We start from the raw sequence: 25909 nt of genomic DNA, 5'->3' as shown, positions 1-25909 counted from the left end.
TCATTTACTACATTTTAAAACATTTACTTTATGAATTATATCTTTGTTAATTGTTTTAAATTAATTTTCGGGAAAGAACCGTCTTGGAACAAGTACTCGGGAAATTCCCGTAATTGAACGCAAGGTATCGGAAGTGAACTTCAACAATAAAATGATTTATTTTCCGCTGGAAAATATTTATTTCATGTAAGACATATTGAAATATTTATTTTATAAAGCATGTTTTTTTTTTTTTTTTTTAATTAATATATTTGGTATTTATATTTGGTGAACGTCATTGAGGCTCCTAGAGTGACTCGATTTACATTTGTTCGTTTGTTTGCCTCTGCTACATACACACTACAGAGTACAACTTTCGGTCTTTTAAGTTTAAATTTTCAGAGTACAAGCACGAGATACGCTAAATTTCCTGTATAAATTTTGGCGGCATATCAATGTAAAATTTCAAAATGGCAGCCTTTTTTTTTTTCTCAAAATAGCCTATATCCACGCTACAAAGCGCAATTTTCGGACTAGAAGCACAAAGCACTGTAAATTAGCTGTATATATATTTTGGTTATGACCCGACATGAAATTTCAAAGTGGCTGACATTTTTTAAAATAGCGGGTATCCACGCTAAAGGGTGCAATTTTCGGACTTTTAAGTTGAAATTTTGAGGGTGAAAGCATGAGACATCTTAAATTTGCTATGTATATTTGCCCAGTGATTCAGTGTAACATTTCAAAATGGCGGCCATTTTTTTTTCCCAAGTAGCAGTGAATAGAAAATTGTTGCAAGTTGTGACAATGACAGTCTTGAAATATAAATCACATTTTAACAATTTGACCCCCAAAACATTGAAGTATTTCGAAACGAAAGACACTGAAATATTTCGAAAAAAACCAAAAATTCCAGGAAAAAAAAACGATATAGGCCCAGGTGAATTGGGCTTTTTTAAACTTTTTTTTTCAAACTTTGTTCAAAGTGAGCCGTAACCAACAAAAATTGTTCATTCGAGGGGTGTTGTCAGGCAAATAATTGCTTGTTTCTTCGGTTATAGTAAATATGTGGCAACCATTGCATTAGAAAATCAAATAACTGTAAATGCTAAGTGGAATGTAATATTTTGTTTGCCAGAGGTCATCAATAAATTGCAAAAATAAACCCAAAACGTCGCATCATCCTCCACCACCACAACGCAAGTTGCCACTCAGCACACCAAAGTGTTGATTTTTTTTAAAGTAAAAATACCGATTGAATACCTCATTGTCCGTATTTACCTGATTCAACATCTAATGACTTCTTTTTGTTCCCACATGTTAAAAAAAGGAAAAAAGACGCATGGTGAGCTATTTGTGCCGCCTGAAGTAGTTATTGACGCATTCCGAAGAGCGGTTTCTGAGGTTCTTCAGACTGCTGTGAAAAATAAACGAATATTCTTAAACAAAGATAATGTAAACATAAAAGGGGCTGCTGAAAATTTCGTAGCCCAACCCAGGAGGAATGCACATGGACTGATGAAATTTTGCAGTTGTTCTATATACTCCCCCAAAGTTCGGTACACTTCCTTGCATGGTGTTCCAATTTTTGCGGGCCGTTAAAAACTCTTAATACTATTCTTCGCACCACTGTTCCGTAGCACTAATCACCCCCTTATCAGATCCAAAATGGCGCCTTTTCAAGTGTTCTCTGATTTTGAGGGATAAAAATAGTCTGACGGAGCTAAATCTGGGAAATAAAAAGAATGATCTAGACATTAAAACCCTAGAGGCGCAATTCCTGAAGAAAGTTTTTTTTTTTTTAATTTCCGCGGCGTTGCACTTTCAATTCGTCTCTGTTATATGAGTAATGCGGAGTACTACTCTGCAGTAAATGTCTAACACTTTGGCAGGTAGTCTGTGAGTTTTCGACTTCATCCCAGAAGAAAGTTCAAACACTTTCCCAGCCGACTTCTGTCTCCCGAGCTTCTTGGGGTGAGGGGATCTGAGTGCCTCCACTTCATTGACTGTTGCTTCGTTTCAGGATCGAGTGGTACAACTATGTTTCGTCCATGGTTCCTATTCGTGAGAGAAATTGATCGTCATTGCAATCAAAATGGGAGATGAGTTCCCTTGATGCCCTTACTTTTTCACTCTTCTGATCTGCTGACGTATTTTTGGGAACCCATTTTCCCAAAAGCTTGGGCATGCCCAAGTCATTATGAGTTATGCTACCGACGCGTTCCCAAGAAGTACCCACAATCTCTGTCACACGTTTTACTGAGATTTTCAAGCATGTCAGAATTTCACCCATGATTTCGGGGATGGCACTGTTTTTGATCCTCCTGCACATGAACCATCATCTGTTGAGAAATCGCCGCGTTTAAAGTGTGCGACCCATTTCTTCACCATTGCATATGACGGAGGAGAGTCCCGTAGTGTTTCACTGATTTTTTTTTCATAGATTTGTTTTCGATGTCTTTCCTTGTTGGAACAAAAAATTGTTGACAGCTGTGATCGCAATGTTCGTAAAATTCGCTGGCTGAATACACATGATCACTTCATATAAGAATTCCGTCATTAACATGAAAATTTGTAATTGTACATACGGAGATATGTTATTTAAAACAGTATTATTTCGACCTGCAATCCTGCTTGGACTACGAACTTTCCTCTCGTAGAAAACTCTTTTCCGAATTTTATAATATCGGAATAATAGGCTACTGTAAGTAGTAGTTTGCAGAAATTTTTCCAGCAGCCCTCGTATTGCTATCAAACTTTTGGTTTAAAATAAGTGTGTATTCCTTTTGGCATTAAGAGTGTATTCCATGGACTTTTTAGAACATATTTAACTTTTTAAAATTAATTTTATTCTGTTAGTATTTTATAATTTTGAAATATTCTTTAAGGATCTAAATGTGGAATATAGTGATGTAATCACAGTTGGTTATCAAAATAATGGAAACAACTGCAGTTTCCAACACGTGAGAAGTGTGGTGGGTAATGGTAGCTCAGTAGTAGAGAGCTCACCCCTAGTTCGTGGAGTCCTGGTTTGGTTTCAAGTCCCGCAAGTGGATTTTGTGGTGGATAAACCCCATGTACAGTTGTTTTCTCGGGATTCTCCCGTATTCTCTTATTTTCATCATTCACGCTCATCATCACTGTTCTCCTTAACCGCAGAGCGTAACTATGAGATGTTAAACACAATAAATAAATAAATAAATAAAAATAAAAGTAAGAGGTTCCCACAGACCTGGAAATCAGGGAATGTCAGGTAATTGATTTTTGTCAGGAAATAGGGGAATTATTGAAAAGTTATTTAATGTTAGGAAATGTTGCACGTATGTTTAAGCATAACTCCTCGACATTTGTGCACCGCTTTGAAGGTTTTTCTTTATTATTTTTATTGGAAAGAGCGTTCTTTTCCAGTTGTTCCACATAAATTTCATGAAGATCTAATTATAGTGTTCGGAGTTAGACTATAAAACTTCTCAATGACCTACTGTGTTCATGTCATAATTGTGTTCATGATCACTCATAATTTCGACATAGGTGCACCAACTTTGTTGATTTGCCTTTTGTTTAAAAAAGTATGTTCTCGCGGTGGTTTCATACAAATTTCATTAGGATCGTACGAGAGTCATTGGAGTTAAACCATGAAGCTCCTCAACGGTTGATAGGGATAATATTGTAATTCATTGTGTCATTGTGTTCTGCTCACGCTTAACTTCAACACAGTAGTCTTACATACATACATTTGGTCAGGCGTGTTTTCTAGGCCGACTCATTTTATAGGAAGTTACTGTCCTACCGTTTGTTTTAGTATTTAACTAAACTAATGGGTTTACGAAAAAATGGAATAATTAAGCAAACTTTTGTCAGGGAAATGGGTAACCTTTGTCCGGGAAAGTTAGGGAGAACAATTTACAAAATCTGTGGGAACCATAAGTAAGATGTTTGAGATAGTGGGTCAGAAGGTCCGTGTGCGGCGTCTGGCCATTGTTAGTAATTTGTTAGGTAATTGTTTGTAGTACGTCAGGCGGCTGATGCACGTGTTGATGTGGGCAGAAGACGGTATTATGAAGTGGAAGGATAATGTAGTTTAAGAGGCCAAATTGTGGGTTTACAGTTAGTTGGCACAGATGTAAGATGGTCATAGTGTTAGGTGTGTCAAAGGAACATTGCCCAAATGTTAATGGCCCAATAGGACTCATGACAAAACAACATCGGCAGAGAGTAATAGTGGATGGAAAAGAAGCATCAATGACAGGGTTAACAGAGTACTGAAGAGAATTGTCACCAAGGATGTGGGGAAACTGATTGCGGAATTCAATTAGCACCTGTGTCAACTTATTGTGACAGTGCAACGTACGTTGCATAACCTGGACATCTGCGACCGGGTTGCAATTTCTAATTCGCTGATCACCACTAACAACGATTTAGCGCGAAGAAAATGACGCAAAGAATATTCAAAATTGCCCGCCGAAGATTGGAAACTCGTAATATGGTCCGATGAGCCCTCTTACTTTATTTTCAAGAACAGGCCATGTTTATATATAGCGGATGACCAAAGACGCTTCGCACCGAACTGTGTTTTCCTTACTATTTACATAGCATCTGTTCTGTCATATTGTGGGCCACAGTTTCCTGTACCCTGTATTTCGTTGGTCCTGTGATTGCGCTCACAGGTTGCATTACTAGCATTGATTTCATGGACATTGTAGGTGACCACCTGCGTTCTATCATCCAGATGTTGCTTCCTTCCAATGACGCAGTTTCCCAGATGACAGTGCGCCAATTCACGTTATTGAGGCTTTGTTTCATGACCATTTTTATGACTACAATACCTCCATTGGTCTTAACCATGGATCTCAATATTATTAAACGCCTGTGTTCATTTTTTGAGCTCAGACTTCGGAGCAGATATCCCTCTCCATTCTCGTTGGTGGAACTTAGTGCTACACTGCATGAGGATTGATACAATATTCCTCTGAAAACCATTCATGACATATGCGTGCATTACAAGACGAACCAGAGCTGTTCTGCTAACTAACTGTAGTTCCACATCGTATTAGTAAGGTAATATTTTTTTTAGTTGTTACCATTATTTTGATAACCATTTATATATAGAAGAGTCTGAACTCTGAATTGGGGCAACTTCTACCCTTGAACCCCTGCTCACCAAACGGTTGCTCTATTATTGAGCTACCACCGACATGGTAAATGATTTCTGTTTTCGAGCCAGGATTGAGTTATAATGTAGTCACAAATTAATATGTCTTCCTAAATAATACGAAGAAGAATATTCAAAAGGCAAATGAGAATTTATCAAATATAAATTCTGGTTACGTTACTTTAATATCGCGTCTGAAGTCTGATTGATATCCATGGGAGATTTGGCAACATAACGTAAGTCACAGTGCTCGTTATCACCCTCTGTTCACGTGTTGTGGCTTGTCTTTTATAGTCTTCGCCTACCATCATAGGATAGCTTTTTAAACATCTGGCCGTATGTATAATGTAATCACTCTCACAGTGATTGAAAAAATCTTAAGTTTTCTATCTTTTTGTGGCAGGTAGGACACAAGGAAATAAGGTGGAACAATCTAAATTCCGTGTTGATTACCCGGCTTCGTACAAGGAAGGTGGGAGGGATTGTGTTTTTCGCATGAGAGAGATTTACCCATATTGTCTCAAGGGCAAAGGAATTCCGCGGTAAATTTTCGAAGCATTATGTTTGTTTTGCGACGTTTGTATTGAAATTATTATGGGGTAAAATAAAACTCCTCCTTAATGCATTTTACAATTTTGGATTTAATAACACTTTTTTTCCTAAGCATTCTAGGGAACGAATGAATATTCTTGAACTACATTTTAAATTGATTTACCACTGAAATGTTACAATGAAAGCGAGCATGTGAAGCCGCAGACAAATATGTAAGTGTTAAACTTATAATTAAAATAAATAAATATAAAATACCAATAAGTACAGAATATAAAAATGTCGAGAAATAAAGTTCCAAATTTTACAAAGAAATACATAAACCTGAATTTCTGTTGCTTCTACTAGCTTGAAGGTCTCAGTTACTGTGAATTGGAGTCAATTGTCAATTCATGTAGGGCATGTTTAAGTCTGGATCCAGTCATACAGTATAAATATATATATATATATATATATATATATATATATATATATATATATATAAATTAGCAAACGCGTCTTCGGTATGGGATATCACGATTCGGTTCCGGTAGGAACACGTGCGATTCAGATTTTATGTCAATATCTTGCCACTAAAACTGAATTAAATGAATGAGGTACTGTTTTACCTTAGAAAGGATCGAAATCGAATGCATACTTGAATTTCAGTGGATCAGGCCAATATTATTATGTCCCTATTTTGCAAGTTAATAAATATAAATATACGAGAAATGAAGCTAGTTAACTTTTCACCATTGCTTAGCTTTTGTATCCTTTCAAATTACACTGTTCATAAATATATATATGTTCATGGGTATGTGGTATTCGATTGATTTTTATAGAACCGATTGAAAAATTCAAATTAAAGAAAGGTTGAGCAGTGTTGGCAACATCAGGTGTTTTCCACTTTTTGAAAGCTTCTTTTTTTCTTCTTTTCTTTCTTTCTTTTTTTTCTCTGAATAAAATATTTACAATAATGTTCAATAATTCTGTATGCAAATTCTAGCAAATTTATTATTTTTCAGTAGCATTTGTTCCAAATCAGAATTTAATAAATACCTTCAAAGTGAAATATCACTGGAGGCCTCAGAGCTAGCTTGGGGGTGGGGTAGGGTGAGGGCGAAGCAAATTTAGTTGCCACTGCCGATCTGACTTTTATTTCGTAGAACAGTTGGAGCTGCCACTGTTTGGAACTTGATTCCTCCAATTCATTCAAACTTTCCATTTGTTAGCAAGTTAGTAGACACAATCTATCGTGGAGAATCTTGCAGTTGATTGATTGATTGGTTATTGTTTCATGTTCTCATGCAACACCGACGTTATCAATGATACAGTCTACTATTTACGTGAGCTCCAAACCACGTTGGGGATTGAGTCCGATGAAATTGGCTGGTACAAAGGTCACCTGATAATGAGCAGGCCCTTTCCCAACACATTATCTTGGCTCAATGAGAGCTAACATAGGTCTCATCAATATTTCAATTCAAGAAACATCGACATCGATATACAATATATCTAATAATATTTAATTGTCTCTAGAAAATTTGTCAGTAGAGGTTGGTGTATTGAGGTTAAAGAAATAATCACTGAAACTACCCAGGCCAATACTAGAGCAACCACTCGGCAAACGGAAGATAAAGATTAATTCCCCGACAGTTTAGCGTCGAAACTTTCTCGTATAATCACATATTATTTACTTTAATTTAAACCGTTTGAAGACAATCTTATCAATAAACTTAAAGATAGTCACTTTTGAGTGTAAAGATTTAACTTCTACACATCCTATCCCTACAAAATACCTTTTCTTACCTAAGTGTTGAGAATGCTAACAACAGTTAGTGAAAATTTCTTTTTCAACATAATTTTTTAAACAATCTATAAGAATTGGGAGGAGCGAAAGTGATTACTTTTGAGCTTATTATTATATAGTTTGCTAATAAATTTTACTCAGTTGACGTCTTCATCTACCTAATCAAAATTGAGGCTATGGGATACATTTTTACCCAGCATATGAAACTTAACGTTTAGAGTTTACGATTGTTATTTTAAAGATGACTGTTTATCAATCATTCTCGAGAACTAGTTCAACATAAAATATTTTATCATATTTTTCAGAGCTTAGGAGTGGTTTTATATGTACTTGTGTGTGGTGCACTTCCGTTTGATGGATCTACATTGCAGTCACTTAGAGACAGAGTTCTATCAGGCAGATTTCGGATACCGTACTTTATGAGCTCAGGTGAGTGTGTAGAGAATGCTGTTCCTCTGTTACCATATTCTCTGTTTTCGTACTTACATGAAAGATGCTGTACATTTTTCTCCGCCTCATTATTTCATTTAAAAACTGGAGACAACGAATATATTATATTACACATGTATGGGTTTATTCCTTTTCTTCATCGTTGTCTAAATCCCTCGTAGCTATTTTAAAATTGTAAACATTAAACAGTTGCTTATCTATCAACATTGTAATAATACTATGACAACGTTAAAATCATTTTTTCCTCCCCTTTTATTTCGACAGTACAAAATATAAAACACGTGTTGCCGACTGATATTATCTACATAATGACTCGTGTATGTACGAAAATTATATAATTTTTTAGAAAGTGTAGAAAACAAAACTACAAATAATAATAATGATAATAATAATAATAATAATAATAATAATAATAATAATAATAATAATAATAATAATAATAATAGATTATTTAGCAACAGGGAATTAACATAATTTCCGCGAATAATTGAAACTGTTTTATTGAAAATTCAGAACAAATGAATAAATATTTTGAGTATCTATGTCAAGTCTTCCTCGTTTATATTTGTTATATATATATATATATATATATAATATATAAAATCGGTATGTTCAGATACTTTCATACTTTCACAACTCCGTGGACTTCCTGCTGCTGCTAAAGAAACTTCAAATAAAATATTCCTTTTCTATGACTCAATTTTTATTATGAGTTGAGATATACTTAAATTCTTGAAGAGAAAATAAATTCACATTGGTATAGAGTATGTGGAAATTATTTTTTTTTTAAGTTACAAATCTTAAACAGATGGTATCATATAAATTTCCTGTAACCGTAGCAAACTATTGAAAAATAATATTTGAAATATGCGTATTTCTCATTTTTCATATTTTGATTATTTCAAAGTAAAAATGTATGCAGCACAACTCAAGCATTTTGATTTGAAATTGTTTCTATGGATTACAAAACAAGTACATATAACAATTACATTTATGATTGCATTTTGGTGATAAAATTCATGTAATTCAAATGTGTAGATGTACTTTTTCATTAGGCTGCTAATTATATAACCTATTTATTCTTTACCCAATTAATGTTATAATCGAATACCAAGTTAAATAACTAATTATGTTATTCAGTATTCTTCGTTTGACACAATTGTCATTACGTCATTTAAGAAGACAAAGAAAAATTCAGCTAATTATTCTGTTAGCATAAGTACATGAATCTGCACATACAAAATAATAGGCCAAAGTACATGCAGAGAAGTTATTTCTTCTACCAAAAATCAAAGGAAAACTTTAATGGAAAAATTGCTCGCCTGTACGTTAACTCTTTCGCTGCCATCTTGATTTCGGTACCCCAACCCAATGTGCCACCTACACTTTTGCAACATTTAGCCTTTTGCAACAAAGTAACTCATGTAGCGGAAACCAAGCACACTACAGAAAACGACCAGGCCAACACTGTGTGCCATAAGAGTATAAAAGCTCTATACCTGCGTGCCACTTTACGGAGAATATCTACAATGAGAACTACCTCTTGACGCCAAATGGCGTCAATGGCACACAGCAATAGGTATGTATGACGCCATATGGCGTCAAGTGGCAGCAAACGAGTTAATTATGGTAAAATATAAAATCAGTTAAAAGAGAACTGTGATTAAGCTTCCGTGGAAAATGAATATTCTTAGCTATTACTCTATACCAATTTCAGATAATTTAATACACTGAATGTAGTTCAAGTTATATCGAAATGTAAATTTTCCGTTAGACGCTAGATTTTAAACTACCAAGACCTTTTTGCTTCACCTTGGATAACTTAAGTTTTGTTATTGCTAAACATTCTGATTTTTCTATAAATAATTAACACGGATTGTGATATGGACAAGTAATCGGTGTGAACAGTTTACCTGGACAGTTGTATTTAGTTCACTGATGTAATAATAATAATATAATAAAAACGAAACTTAACATAGCATCGTAAAAGTGAAGTCAGGTAACTAGATCCAAAATTATCCCACTAAATTATCTGAAAATAATCACTGCACAGATCACTATCGATCTTCACTCAATAGGTAGGTAACCATCCCTTTCAGCTCTGTTTAATTATATAGCCGGAAAGAATATAGTAAGCTTGTAGAATAATTCAGCTTACTGCAGTTATACTGGAGATCAGCAAGTTCATATTTATGAATCCTGTTTAATTACCAAATGCAAACTACATTTCTATTCCAGTCTGATGTTTGGAAAACTGTACTGCCACGTGTTTAACTTGACTGTATTATTTTAGTTAACTGTTATTAAATATGTTATTTTAGTTAACTGGTCTTAAATATGCAGTACAAACGTTTTGCATCACTCAATAAATCGATTAATAGAAACATTTTATCTCTTGTGGCTGTCTTAGAAATAAAATATTAATTATTTACAACGACTGACAACTTACATGTTTTATAACTATTATCCTCTCGTATCCATAATAGAATAAAAAAAAGACAAAGGAGAAAAGAAAACAACAACATTTACAACGGATATGAATGTCATTGTCTTGGAAATTCAATTATATTTCTTCAGAAGGAGCGTGACACAAGTGTTCATGTTGTATCAGAGGTAAACTACGGGACTTCTAATCGTAAGGTCGTGAATTCGATTTTCGTTTGGGTCAAGTTGGTATTTAATGCTATACTTCTTTCCATGAGTTTTCAGTTCAATGCATGAATATTTATGTAAAATAATCACTTAAAAAAGTCAGTTGTATATATCTTCAAATAATCATTTCAGGACATAGTAATTATTATGTTTAAAATATTCATGTGAGATGTAAGGGTGTTTTTCGGAACATCGTTATGTTATGTTAAATACAAATTAAGAAAATCGTGTAATAGCAATGAATAAGTGTGCGTAGTGTATTTGTCTGTAACTATTTGTCATACGGACGTTACCTCTCAATGTTTTACGTTCTAGTCAGAATCGTAAAGAGAAAATGCGGATATGAATATAGAATATCCAAAATCGGATTGTTAATCCAGTCAGAAAACTCGTTATTTTCAAAACCATGTCTACAGGAAGTTCACTATTCCCGCAAATCACTTTAAGAGGCTAAATTGTGCTTTAGTAAAGAAGGCAGATAGAACTTCTTGCCGTGGGTTTCAGTTCAATACTGTGAAATGTTCTTGTGTATGGAAGTGGTGAGACTTTGGTCGCTCTTTCTCTTTCTCTCTTACCTGCATATATATATATATAATATTAGGGTGGCAACGAAAATTCACTTTTGCATTTTTAATGGTCTCAGGGTCAAATTTTATTCCTTTTTATTTCAGATGTTTATTACAAAAATTTTGAAACAATTACACAATATTTAGTGGTCGCTCAAGGCATCCATAACTTCACTTAAAACTACTAAAATGTGAAAATTCACATACAATTAGTATGAAATTCAAAACTATGTTTGGAAACATCCTTTAGTAATATTTATGTTTTACGAGTGTATATTTTTTCAATATTTATTTGCAAAAGTATATTCAACACAAGAAACAAAATATGCTTTGACTGAGAATGAATTTACTTGGGGTGAGAAATTTCTTTCTGGGCTGCTCTACAACTTGGAGAAAAAACTGGCCCTGATTATCCTGATTCTTCAGTTTTCCATTGAACTTTTGAATAAATGCAATTCCTCGTTCTGCCAGATCATTTACAACATGCAGAGCTCTCACACGCTCTCGAGTCTGAAGGAAAATATCGTTCGTTTTCCACGTCTCAGGGTTTTCTAATAAGAAACAATCCGTGGAGATCTCCAATGCTTCAAACAGCTTTCTGCTGTTCTGGAAATCAAGTCACTAAGGGCTTTATCCTTCCTGATCTCATATCTTAAGGGCACGTGTTCTTCTCCTTCACTTCCATCCCTAAATAACGCTGTAACCACGTCTTTCTTCACTGCTGCGTGGACTTCAGGATCAAAGAAACTGAGACGAATAAATGGTTCGCTCAAATACCAGAGATATCGTGAAAAACTGTGCGTTGCTGCTTCTGCAATTTATGCATTAACATTCTTGTAGAAATGATTGTGCCTTAAGATATTTAGCTCATTCCTTGGAGCTGAAAGCGCAAGATGAGAGGAATATCATTCCTTCAAATACACTGCGACGACAATTTTGAAGTCGCGAAGTCCGTTCAGCTCACGAGATGTAAGTGAAACTGTGACACGGAAAAGATATATCTTCAGGCAATAAATCAATTTCGTCATCCATCGTGAACGATGGTAGGCTCCAGGAACGTAGAATGTGATACCTCCTAGAAGAACTTTGCCAGGAAGTATGAGAGCAACTTGTAAAAGTTCTTTGTAATCATCTCTGGGTTGATAGTGTGTCAGTTCGTGCTTGAAGAAATATATCAGTTCATACTTTACTGAGGTCAAAACCCCTGAGAGAACTTCGTCCTGGATTCCAATGTCGAACTTCAGCTTATCAATTGAGTTCCATGCCTCAGAGAAACGGTGAAAGAATTCTGTGTGTGGATCCATTGAAGCACCGGAAACCATGCTGAACCCTGCCACAATTAGTTCCATTATGTAATGCCTGCAAGGAACTCTGACCAGATCCTTCTGCATTTTCTGTTCCAGCAAGGTACAAGCTCCGTTTTGTGACCTTGTGTTAAGATGCTGTTGTGTCAAAGCATATGAAATGCACAAGTGTGCTTAAGTTCCAATCCTCCAGCAATTTAAAAACAACTTCCGACTGGGAGGCACCACTTCCATTTGAAAAAACAGACTCTCCTAATAGTTTCGTGTCACCATTCCCAGAAACGAGAACAACTATGCAATTAACTCATTCCTTAGAAGTGAGATCAGGTAACAACTTCTCATCCCGATACACTTTAAGTGGACCAGAGATGGAAAAGACGAACAAATCCCATTGGCGATACCTTGCGGCTCGTTCTGCGTGCCCTTCTAATAGATCCCTATTAAAACAGGTTTCTTATGAGTTGTGGACCAAAGCTTCCGCTACAGCAGCTAGAATATGACTGGCATTTCTGTCACTGATTTTTGCGCGATCCAGTGCTGAAGACAGCACTGGTGTAATGACATTGGCTGGTCGACATAACTTGGACTTCTTTGTAACGGACAACCTTCGGGAAGTAGGACCTTCATAACCTGAGTCGTCGCAGTTTTCGGAGCCTTGCATAAACTGTCACTATCATCATCATCATTGTTGATTGAGGCATTTGCTGAAAGCCTTTCTCTTCCTGATCTCTTTCTTATCTCTTCTTGCATTGTCAATGTAATACCCACCCCTGCCATCGTTCCTCGTCTGCCTTTATCCCTGTGCGCCAGCAAAAATTCGTGATCTTCTGGTATTTTAATAAGTTTAAGAACTTCGGCATGAGCCACATCGAAAAAATAATCAAGAGTGTCCACAAACACATTTTCCTTGGTTTCAGGATCTAAATAGCATATATTCTAGAGTATATCCACGATTCCTAAAATGTTTCACATGTATCTCGTTTTCAAATGTCAAACAATTGTAATAAATGCTAGGTTTGGGAAGAAAATCTCAAGTAAAATGAGAAAGTCAAATGAGATTTCAACCGCCCAATGTAATATACTCGTCACCCACCCTATATATGAGACCTCTAAACAAATCATCATCAAACTTTACAATACATCGTGAATCTCCGGAGGGCATGTACTGTAAGTGTGAAAACTGTACCTCAAAGAGAAAAAGTTGGGCTGATCCAGGTTAAGACACGCTGAGGTTCACATGAATGCTTAAGTAATGTAAACGTAGCTATAAGTTTGAGCGTGTTGAACGACCTTTAAATATTAAAATACTTTCATGAAATTTTGCACTCATGCTTAAGTAACCAAAAGAATAAATTTAGGGGGTGAGACCCTATTAAAATAAATTTCGAAATTTTCCCATATAACTGGTTGCCACCCTAATATATATATAATAAGAGAGAGAGAGAGAGAGATGTGTGTGTGTGTTCCAGCATAACTCTGGAACACCTAGAGCAATTTTAACCAGCTTCCTACACATATTGCTTAAGTCTGAAAAAGATTACTGTCAGAGTGAGACCCCCTGGCATATCTATGGGAAGTGGCAGGAGGGGTACAATAAAAATGATGAAAAAGGATCAATATTAGAGTCGAATCCATGGTTTTCGGAGTCGTTTAGTTAAATAGTGACATTCCCGATGCCGTTTAACTCCAATTTAAGTTCCTATCTTCATCGTGGGAGAAGGGGTGACGTAGTGACTTAAAAATATCGAAATCGAGATATTAGTGTCAAATCATTACTTTTTAGCGTCGCAAAGTTAATTGCGGGGGTGAGTTTGCTTAGATAACGAGTGACAATCCAGATGCCATATAAATTCAAGTTCAGCCCCGATTAGCATACTGAAGGGCAGGGTTCCCACTCACCTGGAAAACCTGGAATAATCAGGGAATCCAGCTTAGCACTAAAAAGTCCTGGAAAGTCTGGGAATTTCATAACTTACTGTTTAAATTTCATTTAGCTACAGCAGGCATTTCTTATGTAATGACAAATGCTTGAAAGAGGTGGCAACTCTTGCTACTGGAGACAGTGGTTTAATATTTCCACTTAAAAATATATATATATATATATATATATATATATATATATATATATATATATATATATATTAGGGATGGCCAAAATTTTCCGGAATCCGGATTCCGGAAATTTTGTTTTCCGGAATCGGAAAATTTACTTTCCGGAATTCGGAAAAATTCCGGATTTCGGAAAAATTCCGGAATTCGGAAAAATTCCGGATTTCGGAAAAATTCCGGAATTCGGAAAAAATCCGGAATTCAGAAAAAATCCGGAATTCGGAAAAATTCCGGAATTCAGGAAAATTCCGGAATCCGGAAAAAATTTCGGATTTTTCTAAATTCCGGATTTTTTCCGAATGTCGGAATTTTTCTGAATTCCGGAATTTTTCCGAAATCCGGAATTTTTCCGAGATCCGGAATTTTTCCGATTTTACTTTCCGGATTCCGGAAAGTAAAAATTCTGGAATTGGCCATCCCTAGCTAGTAGCTGTTAAAAGAGAAACACAATAATGAATATATATACTGTATTAGTTTCTTGTAGTTGGATATGTCTTTATCACTTACGTAGACAATTGCTACTGCAGTTATTTACTGCTTTATGAGAAGGTCTTATTTTCACACACAAAAAAGTCGCCGGTATGTCTCAAACATTATCGCGTTCCCACCTGCAGCTGCTCCAAAGCACTGCAAACTACTTTTTAATCAGGCGAAAGGCAGTGAAGGAAAAGAAATCTCAACAAATATTCTAATAACATTCGCTTATTGTCAACATACCTACAGTGAGCGCAGAAAGTGCTCGTACACCATGCATACTTTATATTGAAAACAGCTAGCATGAGAACGGGAGGTGGAAAATATATATATAACCAGAATTAAGATTACACATTCATACATTTTATTTCTATACACAAGAGAAAGGCCAAACAAAGACAATCACTGTTTTGCTCAGAAGAAAAGAGAGAATTCCTTTTTTGTAAACGCAAAAAGTCACCGTACACTTATGATTGAATTAATGCTTATAAAATATATTACGTTATTTATTATTTTGTGGGATTACCCTGTGCGTTAATGATTGTCTGTAGTCTTCGTGGCATTGATTTCACTTGTAGTAGTTCGTAGTTCTGTAGCTTCGGGACTATAGAAGTCAGTGGAGAGCTTTTGTGAACGCGGCATTGAACCTCCGGGTTCCATAGGCCATAGAGTTAGTTAGTTAGTTAGTAGCTTCGGGACTGAATATGTCCCATTCTTCTTGAATAGCTTTTCTCAGGCCTTCTTTAGTAGAGAAGCTGTGCCTTCTGATTCTTGTCACCAGAACAGACCATAGATGTTCTATGGGGTTCATGTCTGGGGATTGGGGAGGTGTGCGAAGCTATTTCAAGGTATTATAGAGTAGCCACAATCGAGTATTTTCCACTGTATATTTGGAGTTGTTGCCTTGCTGAACAATAAATTGTTTTCTGCGCACTAGTATGGAGATTTTCCTTTAATATGTTAATATACACTTTGTGGATCATCACTCCATCGATAAAGTGGAGACGACCCACTCCTGAGGCACTCATACAACCCCAGACGAGCACGGACCCTCCTCCGTGTCTTACTTTAGGGACGAGATTTTGAGGATTCATCTCTGTATTCACCTTGCGTCATACCATACGCCTCCCATTGGATTCGATAAGATTAAATTTACTTTCGTCCGAAAATATGACCCTATTCCAGAAAGAAGCCTGATCCCTTATCTTTATACTCTTTTTCAAACTTTAGTCTCTTTATACGATTTGTCTTGTTCACCCATAACATTTTCCTGGCTATCCGAGCATGATACCCTGCAAATATTCCGCACTGTACTGGCTGATACTTTAACACCGCGTGTTTCCAGATCCGTTGCCAATTGCACAGCACTACTTTTCGGAACCTTTTTTCTTTCCCTAATAATGTAACGTTTATCTTGTTCACTCAACACTCTTGGCCTTCCAGGGTTTTTTTTTTTTTTTTTTTTCGCACAGTGATAGAAACATTATACATCGCAATTATTGTTTGTACTGTTGAACGAGGTCTGTCTGCAAGGTTTGCTATCTTTCTCAAAGATTTACCCTTCTTATACAATTTAATAATTACTTTTCTTGTCTCCTCATTTGTTTCTGTTCGGTTGCTTCCCAGTTTTACAGCCCACAGTGCAGTTTTTTCACTCCTATTCACAACTAAACTCATTCTGTTATTCGTCATGCTATAAACAGAGGTGTATAATCAGGTGAATACTAGTGAACCCCAGTTGTGGTATCTTTGTTTCGTATTCGTACGTCAGGTGTACGATCTCTTTTTGCGTCTACTCTATACACTTTCTACGGAATTTATTTACTTTCTGACCATGAAACTTGTCTTTTTGTTCTTTATTGGTATATTCATAAAGCTTAGTTTTCATTATTCATATTGTGTGTGTTATTACACTTCTTAAATTTTCTGTTTCTTTTTCGCAAGCATTCTCGTTTCAATAGCATAGGTGTACGAACACTTTCTGCGCTCACTGTATGTACAGTAAATACAAATTTATAATTTTTGACTTTACGAAGTATACAATGTAATTGTTCAATAATTAACATAAGCAGGCATTCATTAATTTATATTAATATAATAATTAATAAAACTAATAAGCGGGTGATTGATGACTCAGTGGTAGAGTTTTCATCTATGGTATTCTAACCCAGGACATGTGGGTTTTCGATGGCTAATTTTGTGTTCGAAAATTTTTCCGGTGGTAGGCCTACTCTTGGTTCCCTTTCTTATATTTGTTCCATCATCACTCATTAACGAATTTAGTTTATCAAAACTCTATAGCCATATATTCATTCTGTCCGTCAGTGAAACAAACAGTCTCAAGTACTATCTGATGGATTACCATCAATTTTGGCCACGATGTACAGAGTCAATAGTTAAGAATCGAGTTCCCTGATGAATGTAATATTCAAACCGGAAGCGGTACAAATCAACCATTTCCGGTTTTAACGTTAATCATTATATAGTAAACATGGTAATAGATAGCGAGAAACGGTTTCCAGTAATCGACATATATAACATTCATGTAGATAGAATGTTACCCAATTTGTGCATCTGCTGAAAATAATGAGCTTAGGTATTTAGAGAGCATTTTCCGCTTTAGAAAATGTGTGCTTGGTAAAGAATGTAGAGAATTAGCTGAGTCAGGCACGTAGCTAGAATATGGTAATAGGAAGGGGGGGGGGGGGTCTGTCACGAAATACTGTGGTTATTTACCAGGGGCTCAATCATTCTAAATTATTTTATTGGCAACATATATTGGTTCGTTTAGCCAAGATTTCTAATGGAGGGATGATATGAAATACTGTGGTTACACACCAGAGGCTCGATCAATCTAAATATTTTACTGACAACATACCCATATTGATTGGTTAGGACAATAAAATGAGGATATATTAGTAAGTATTTTAATAAGAAGCTATGAAGATATCTCGAGTAAAAAAATTATAAAAAAAGTATTGAAAAAGATATAGTCTTCCGAGGTCATTCGAACGGTGTCGAGAATTTTGCGTCTGGGAAATTTGCGCCCTACCTCAAGAACAAGGAAAATTGCGCCTGCAATGTACCTCCACCGGGAAGTTTGAGCCCTGCGAAATAAAAGAACCTATTCGAGCTTACGCATTTGCTCGGAAGGGCTGACATTACAGCATAAACAATCCTCCCCCCACAACCATGCCATTTGTGATTTATTTTCATTGTGGCTATATAAGGGGAGAATAAACTTCAATATAAGCCAAAAGAACACAACGGATCAACGCAATCACTGCTTCTTCCAGAGATGATTTTGGGGGAACACTGGCCTCCCCAGAGCTCTCAAAGTGCCCCCTCGGAGGAGACCAAAATAATACGTCTATAATATAATAATAAATAGAATAGTACCAGCAGTGACCCCCTCCGGAATACTAAGTGTGCCCCCTGGAACATTTTTTCTGAAAGAACGACTGAACGCAATTGTGTGTTTAAAGTGTAATTCCAGCAAGTAAACACATTGTACATAGTTTTCTTGATAATATTACTGAACTGATTTTACATTCACTTTACATTTTCTTTTCTATATTTTGTGTCCTAAAAAGCCAAACAACTCGCAAGGATTGTGAACAGAGATATCTGGGTAGAGCCAAGCAGCCTTTTGTAGATTAAATTATACTCTTTGATTATATTAATAAATAATTATATATCAGTCATTTATACTTTTATTGTAAATTTTGTAGTATAATGAAAAATTGTATTTGTATGGATTGCCCTTCAGTGAACTAAAATTGTATTTTTTTTTTCATTTGTTCGGAATATTATAACGGATGGAGTAACTCACTGAGACGATGAGAGACAAGCCTAGTTCAAGTGTGAGTGGAAGTTACTTTACACAGTACAAAAATAAGTTGAATTGTAGGGCGCTAACATCCCAGTGCAAATATATAGCCGGCGCATTTTCCCCTCTTTTTGCGGTAGGGCGCAAACATCCCGGTGCAAATATATTGCGAGCGCATTTTTTCCTATTTTTGTGGTAGGGCGCAAATTTCCTGGGCGCAAAATTCTCGCATTCAAGGGAAATATAATGTCCGTGAAGTTGACAAGCCACTTATGTCAGACTCCAATTTCGACTTTAAACGTCGCTAGTGCTATGTTAGTGTTCGATAGTGACGCAAATCGTTAGTACTCCACAGATAACGTGTGCTTTTTAAATAATGGATATGTCTTCTAACTGCATGCCAACACGCCCACTTCTAAGAATCATCTCAAAAATGAGGTTAACCGTTAGAGCAAGTAAGTGCTCATTAGTACCATTAACATTAACGTTAATGCCTCCATTGTACGGCCCTTTGAGTAATAATTACACCACGTATAGTCTCAATGGGTCCCTATATTCTCGCGAACATTCTGACGTGCCCAAGTTAGTTACTTTTTTTTTTGGAACTATTGTTTATCTGTTATTGTTTATTGTTTATTGCTAGTCTGCAGAGTAGTCCTTACATTAATATGCCATTGTCCTTGATAATCATTGCGTATTTACAAGCAGTTTGTTATTACTGTTAGAAGATATCAAAAAACAACAGATAAAATCTACTACTTAACGGTTCATATTTTTCTTTTACAGTACACAAACGATTAATAATAATAATAATAATAATAATAATAATAATAATAATAATAATAATAATAATAATAATAATAAGACTATTCCAGCATAAAAGTTATCAATTGCATCACACTGGCAACAAGCGACGCATATTTTAACTTCATAAAAATTCGTTTCTCACGATTTTCTGGAAAACTACGTATGATATCTTCATTCTGTCAAGTTGTTTATCTCAGTGTGATATATGTATTACCTCTGGACAATATCACAGTAAAACAAAAATTAAATATTAGGAGTGCATCGTACTTTTGGACTACATCTCATTAACCATGGGAAGATTGAGTAGTGTATACTTTAGGATGTAAGTTTCAGCTTAACTTGCATCATACATTCTTAGGATTACAAAAAGGAAATTTGTTCGTTTGCATTTGAACAAAATTCTTAGGATTACAAAAAGAAAAAATAATTTTTCCGAATTCCGGAATTTTTCTGAATTCCGGAATTTTTCCGAAATCCGGATTTTTTCCGAATTCCGGATTTTTTCTAAAATCCGGAATTTTTCTGAATTCCGGAATTTTTCTGAATTCCGGAATTTTTCTGAATTCCGGAATTTTTCTGAATTCCGGAATTTTTCCGAAATCCGGATTTTTTCCGAATTCCGGAATTTTTCTGAATTCCGGAATTTTTCCGAATTCCGGAATTTTTCCGAAATCCGGAATTTTTCTGAATTCCGGAATTTTTCCGAATTCCGGAATTTTTCCGAAATCCGGAATTTTTCCGAATTCCGGAATTTTCCGATTTTACTTTCCGGATTCCGGAAAGTAAAAATTCCGGAATTGGCCATCCCTAATATATATAACAGGACATTTCCTGGGTTAATGCATGAATGTGTTTGACTTTTACATTTCTAATGCATTCTGCAATTTAATAAATTCATTGGCATCATTATTGACCAGAAAATGTACATAAATAGCGTACAGGTTATTTTCATTTTTTTAAAGTTAGCAATTTCACTTTTTGTCTTATCCGGCTATTTGGTAGGGCACATTTCATAATTAAAAAGTTTTGTTTCTTTTCCCTCATGTGCAAATTCTATTTTTCTATGCATCGGTACAAATATGTGCTACAAAATGGAGTACCTGGAAATTTCTGAGAAGTGACCTGGAAAACCTGGAAAAGTCAGGGAATTTGATCCTGGAAAATGAGTGAGAACCCTGAAGGGGGATATGAAATTGTGGCATATAAAAGTAATTAAAAATGACCGATATTAGTGTCGAATCCATAGCTTCCAGGGTCTGTAAGTTGATTGGTAGCAGTTCCGATGACCGTTAAGTTCAGCCTCCAGGAGAGGTAAGATTTCTAGTACACCTAGGGAGAGTAGAAGGGAATAACATAAAATGATCGAAAACGACCGATATTATTGTAGAGTGCATAGTTTCAGACTCGCTGAGATGAATAGCAACACTTCAGATGCCGTTTAAGTCCAAATTCATCCCCGTCAGTACGTTTTGGGGAGAGAGGGATGATAACATGAAAAAAATAATCAAAAACAACTGATGTTAGTGTCAAATCCATAGTTCTGGATGTTTCTGAAATTAATAATTAAAAGTCCCAATAGCATTGAAGTCCATGTTAAGCTCTCGTTGGCAAGGAGGTGAGAAGGGGTGATAAATAAGATGTCTTAAATGACTGAGATTAGTGTCGAATTCATAGTTTGGATCCGTCAAGCTATTAGATTACAATCGGGACGACATTTAATTCCAAGTTTAGGCATGAACGAGTATGTCAGCTGAAATATACAGGGCAGCGCCGAAGGCTTTGCTCTCATAGCTGTAAATAGTTGGATATATGTAAATGAATGTATATTCCAGCGTAACTCTGGAATATCTATTTAAAAAAAAAAAAATACTGTGGTAGTAAGACACTGTAAGGGATGGAGTTGGGAGGAGTGACATGTAAAAATAATCCAAATGACTGATATTAATGTGCAATCCATAGTTTTCTGGGTCGCCGAAAGGAATAGTGGCGTTCGCAATGGCGTTTAAGTCGAAGTTCATCCACATCGGCAGTGATTGAGGGGGAGCGGGTGAAAAGAAAATGTAAACCATAACTGAAATTTTTGTCGAATTCATAGTTTTCGCAGTCGGGGAAACGTCTGATCCGTTTTCAGTGACTGGTGACAGTGCCTACTTCAGGTTAAGTTGTTTAGTAATATCAGTTTGATTAAAGGTGTATTTTGTAGGAGTAGGGTGTTAGAATATTTATGTGAAAAGCAGAGCTTTTTTTTTTTTTTTTTTCATTAAACTTTTATTGAAATAAATATTCCAAGAGGAAGGGGATTTAAATATTTCCCATAAACCTATTCTCTCTGTGCAAAGAACGGGCATTTCAGCTAGTGCATATAAGCGCGTTAGTAAAACCTGTTGAATACATAAAAATGTATATCCATCTTTCTGAGTGAACATTAAAGAAAATTATCTGAACAGTTGAAATAGAACTCGGAAAACGACATGCATAAAATATAACTTTCCAATTGAAAAATAACTATTGATGATGAAAAAGGAAAAGTTGAAAAAGCAAGGAAAGGTTGAATTGCCAATCTTTTTATTACAAAAAGAAATTCCCGATCAACTCAGATGATAGATTTAATACATATGTCTTCTGCCGCTTTCCACATTAAGTTCCTTGGCGCAGTCAATATTAACTCCATATTACGCTCTATTAGAGTTTATATGTGAGCTGTACGAGGAGCATGTCGAAGGTTTACAGATACTAAAATTCAAATAGCGTTGCCTTATTGAAACGTATCACGTTTAAAAGCGTATGCTCTCTAGTGGAATTGTATAACTGCAAAGCTGCAGGGTTGTTTGTTTGAAAATTAAAGCCTGGAAATGTAGGTTGGTTTGAACCTGTCAGTCGAGAACAATAGAGCTCGAGCGACGTGATTTGTATGTAATGGACTTTTACGATTTTAAGTATGGTTTAATACAAGAGCAGTGCCATGATCGTTTAGAAAAGTATCTCGGGGACTCTGGGCTTCACGCTTTAACTTTTTTAAATTGGTTTACGGAATTTAAACGCGCCTGACAAAGCTTGACAGATGAGTCACGCTCTGGGCGCCATAGCACCGTAGTTACGGCTGAAAATCCTGCCACATTAAGAAATCTTATGAAAGAGCATCGCAGTATCACATACGAGGAAATTCAGTCAACTTTGAAGATAGGATCAGCTACAGTCTAGTCCATAATAAAAGATTATCTCGGTCTTTCTATGCATTGAAGTCACTGGGTCCCACATACGCTTACGCCTGAGCAAAAAGATGACCGCGTGGAGTGGTGCCGCTATATGCTTAAAAGATTTTCGCAGGGACAAGGAAAAGACGTTTATAATATCGTTACAGGTGACAAAACATGGATTTACAACTATGACCTCGAAAGAAAACATCAGTCGACAGCATGCTGTTTTTAAAATGAAACTGCACGTTCGCGAGCGAAATTAGGACGCAGAGTGGGTAAAGTTATGGTGACATCTTTTTTCTCTAAGACCGACCATATAGCAACTATACAGTTAGATGATCGACGTACAGTGACACCAGAGTTGTACGTTACTTATTCCCTTTCGAATGTGCCCACCAGAAGTATCCATTGTCTCACTTTTTTCTTCGTCATGACAATGCACAGCTATTCCCATCAGCGAAAACTTTGGAATTTCTATTCGAAAGTGGAGTCTGTATTCTGCCGCATCCGGCTAATTTTCCAAGTTTAGCTCGTGTAACTGTCTCCTTCCTAAAACTCAAAAAACTTGAGGATACGCTTTCAAACAAATGAAGAGGCTATCGCAGCGTATAATAATAAAATTTCTGATATTTAAAAAAAAAAAATGATTTTTTAAAATATTTCTCTCATGGGTTTTTAAGAATGCAAAAGTGTATTAATGCTTGTGGAGATTATTTTTAGAAATTATAAAGGTATTATGTAAATAAATTGAGTTTTGAAAGAGTATGGAAAAACTTCCGGCGTGCCTCTCGTATATAATCATCTGGTATTACTACCAATCTCCTCTCTAATTAATTAATTACATTATTGACTTTTAACAAATTTACGGGTTCCTGAGGATGACTCCTACAGATTGTGGTAAATTTAGCTCCGAACCACTGTTAAAATTAAGACCCCTACGAAGTTTGAACGCGACCCCACGCTCACTGTAAAGGAGCACAAGAAATACTTTATTGGGGCAACCTAGAACCCCTCTCCACTGTTTCAACGTTATTTTTTTTTTATTTATATCAGCTTTATAGTCACAAGAAGTGAAACTTTCCAATAAATGGAGTCGCTGAAACAAGATCTGAAAAAGTTTCTCATTGACTGCTTTCATTGAGATTGACCGTATGATCATGAGTCCTTAATAAATAAACCCAAATCTGAAATCAGTCTCTCTGTCCTTCAATTAGCTCTTAGTAGTCCATGAGCCAGACAACATCTTGGTACCCCCCAATACTTTTTGAACAGATACATGATCCAGTATATCAAAATTGCCTGGTGGGCTTTCGTCACAGCTTTATGCCAAATATGGCGTCATCAATATGGCTGCCTACTGATTTTACCATACCAATTTTAAACGATTATAATTGCACTGTCGTTCGAGATAGAAACTTAATTTTTGCTTTATTGTCGAGAATATACTCCAGGCCTACATTTCAACACCGAAACTTTTCTAATCGTTGCCGCCATTTTGAAATATAGAGCCTGAAAGTGGAGAAATGTCATGGTCACACACTCAATCGCAACTTTTAGGGTGGCGAGCACCAACCGAGAGTAAGTGAAACTAAAGTAGTAAGTTACTAAGAGAGAAGGAAATCGGCGACTTCCAGTCGAGAGCACTGAACTAAAGGAGTAAACTACTACAGGAGTAAATTTTTCGTTTACTACTGTAGTAAATTTATTTACTCGAAAACTGGTGGAGAGCACCATCAAAGAGTACGCTACTACATTAGTAACTTAAGGAGTAAATAAGGCCAAAATTTACTCCTAAGCAGTAGTAGGAGTAAAGTTAGAGAGTAAAATGAGTTCTTTGGTTTCTACGTGTTAAATATCGAATTCTATGGATTACCTGGACTACGAAGAATATATGGAGATGGAGGAAGAAGTAGACATCCCAAGAATGAGAGTTTTAGTGGAGAGAAGAGACCTATCTAGAATGTATAGTGACATTGATTTCAAAGAGCGTTTTGGGTTACTTAAGGAATATTTTGAGCGGCTGCTTGATATGTTGGAGCCGTTACTGCAGCATAATTGTGACAGGAACCGTGCTTTGTCTCCTAGGCTGCAACTTCTTTGTAGATTGCGAATCCTTCGCACGGATACTTATCAAATCTTAGCAGGGGATCTCATTAACATACATCGTAATACTGCTGGAAGAGCTTTTAACAGTGTGATAGACAGTTCAATTGCCTTAAGCCACTGTGTGTGTGTCCACGCCACAGAAGGGGGCGCGGTGGCTCAGTGGTAGAGCGTTCACCTCTGGTGCTTGGGGTCCTGGGTTCGATCCCAGCCTCCGCCAAGTGAACTTTGTGGTGGACAAACACCGTGCTCGTGGGTTTTCTCGGGGTTCTCCCGTTTCCTCCCACTTTCTTCATTCCACCATTTCACTCATCTCTCATCATCACCGTCTCCTTTAGCCTAACCGGCATAACCGTGGGACGTAAAACTTAAAGATTTCATTTTTTCCACGCCACAGAACAAATATATATATATAGTGGCGGATCCAAGGGGGGAGCTATAGGGGCTATAGCCCCTCCTTGACACTCAGGTTTATATATATTTGGTCTAGGAATTAATTCGTGCGGGTGGACAAGAGATGGCGCAACGAACGGAGCGTCCCACAGTTCCGTGTATCCACACATGTGTTGCAAACCCCTGTCATCGCGTATCGTTCGTAGTATAGGGCAGTGGATTAAAGCGTCAACAACACCAGTTTGTAGTTAAGTGAACATGGCGCAATTTGTGCCTGTTAAAGTGTTTTTGCGGGGTGTCCTGCTGCATTACTTTAACATGCAGAAAAGTGCGACTGAAAGTCATCGTATTTTGGTGGAAGTGTATGGTGACCATGCTCTAGCTGAGCGAACGTGTCAGTAGTGGTTTGCACGGTTTAGAAGTGGTGATTTCGGCTTGGCAGACCAAGAGCGAGCTGGACAGCCAAAAAAATTTCAAGACGAAGAATTGACAGCATTGCTCGAGCAGGATTCGTGTCAAACGCAGGAACAACTTGCAGCAGCATTAGGCGTTGATC

The 25909-nt window shown here is 36.4% G+C and overlaps 1 protein-coding gene across 1 annotated transcript in view; it reads left to right on the top strand.

Annotated features, from left to right (window-relative positions):
* Positions 1–25909, top strand: part of LOC145695179 (uncharacterized) — a 96221-nt gene that overhangs the window by 42694 nt on the left and 27618 nt on the right. Inside the window, exon 6 of the mRNA XM_081772144.1 lies at positions 7775–7898. Coding sequence (XP_081628270.1) covers positions 7775–7898 — 124 coding nt within the window. The remainder of the gene's footprint in view (positions 1–7774; positions 7899–25909) is intronic.

The sequence above is a fragment of the Thermobia domestica genome, chromosome 9 (assembly GCF_964235325.1).
Source record: "Thermobia domestica chromosome 9, izTheDome1.hap1.1, whole genome shotgun sequence".
Classification (NCBI taxonomy): domain Eukaryota; kingdom Metazoa; phylum Arthropoda; class Insecta; order Zygentoma; family Lepismatidae; genus Thermobia; species Thermobia domestica.
The sequence above is the reverse complement of the archived record's forward strand: the minus strand, read 5'-3'. Positions and strand labels throughout refer to the sequence as shown.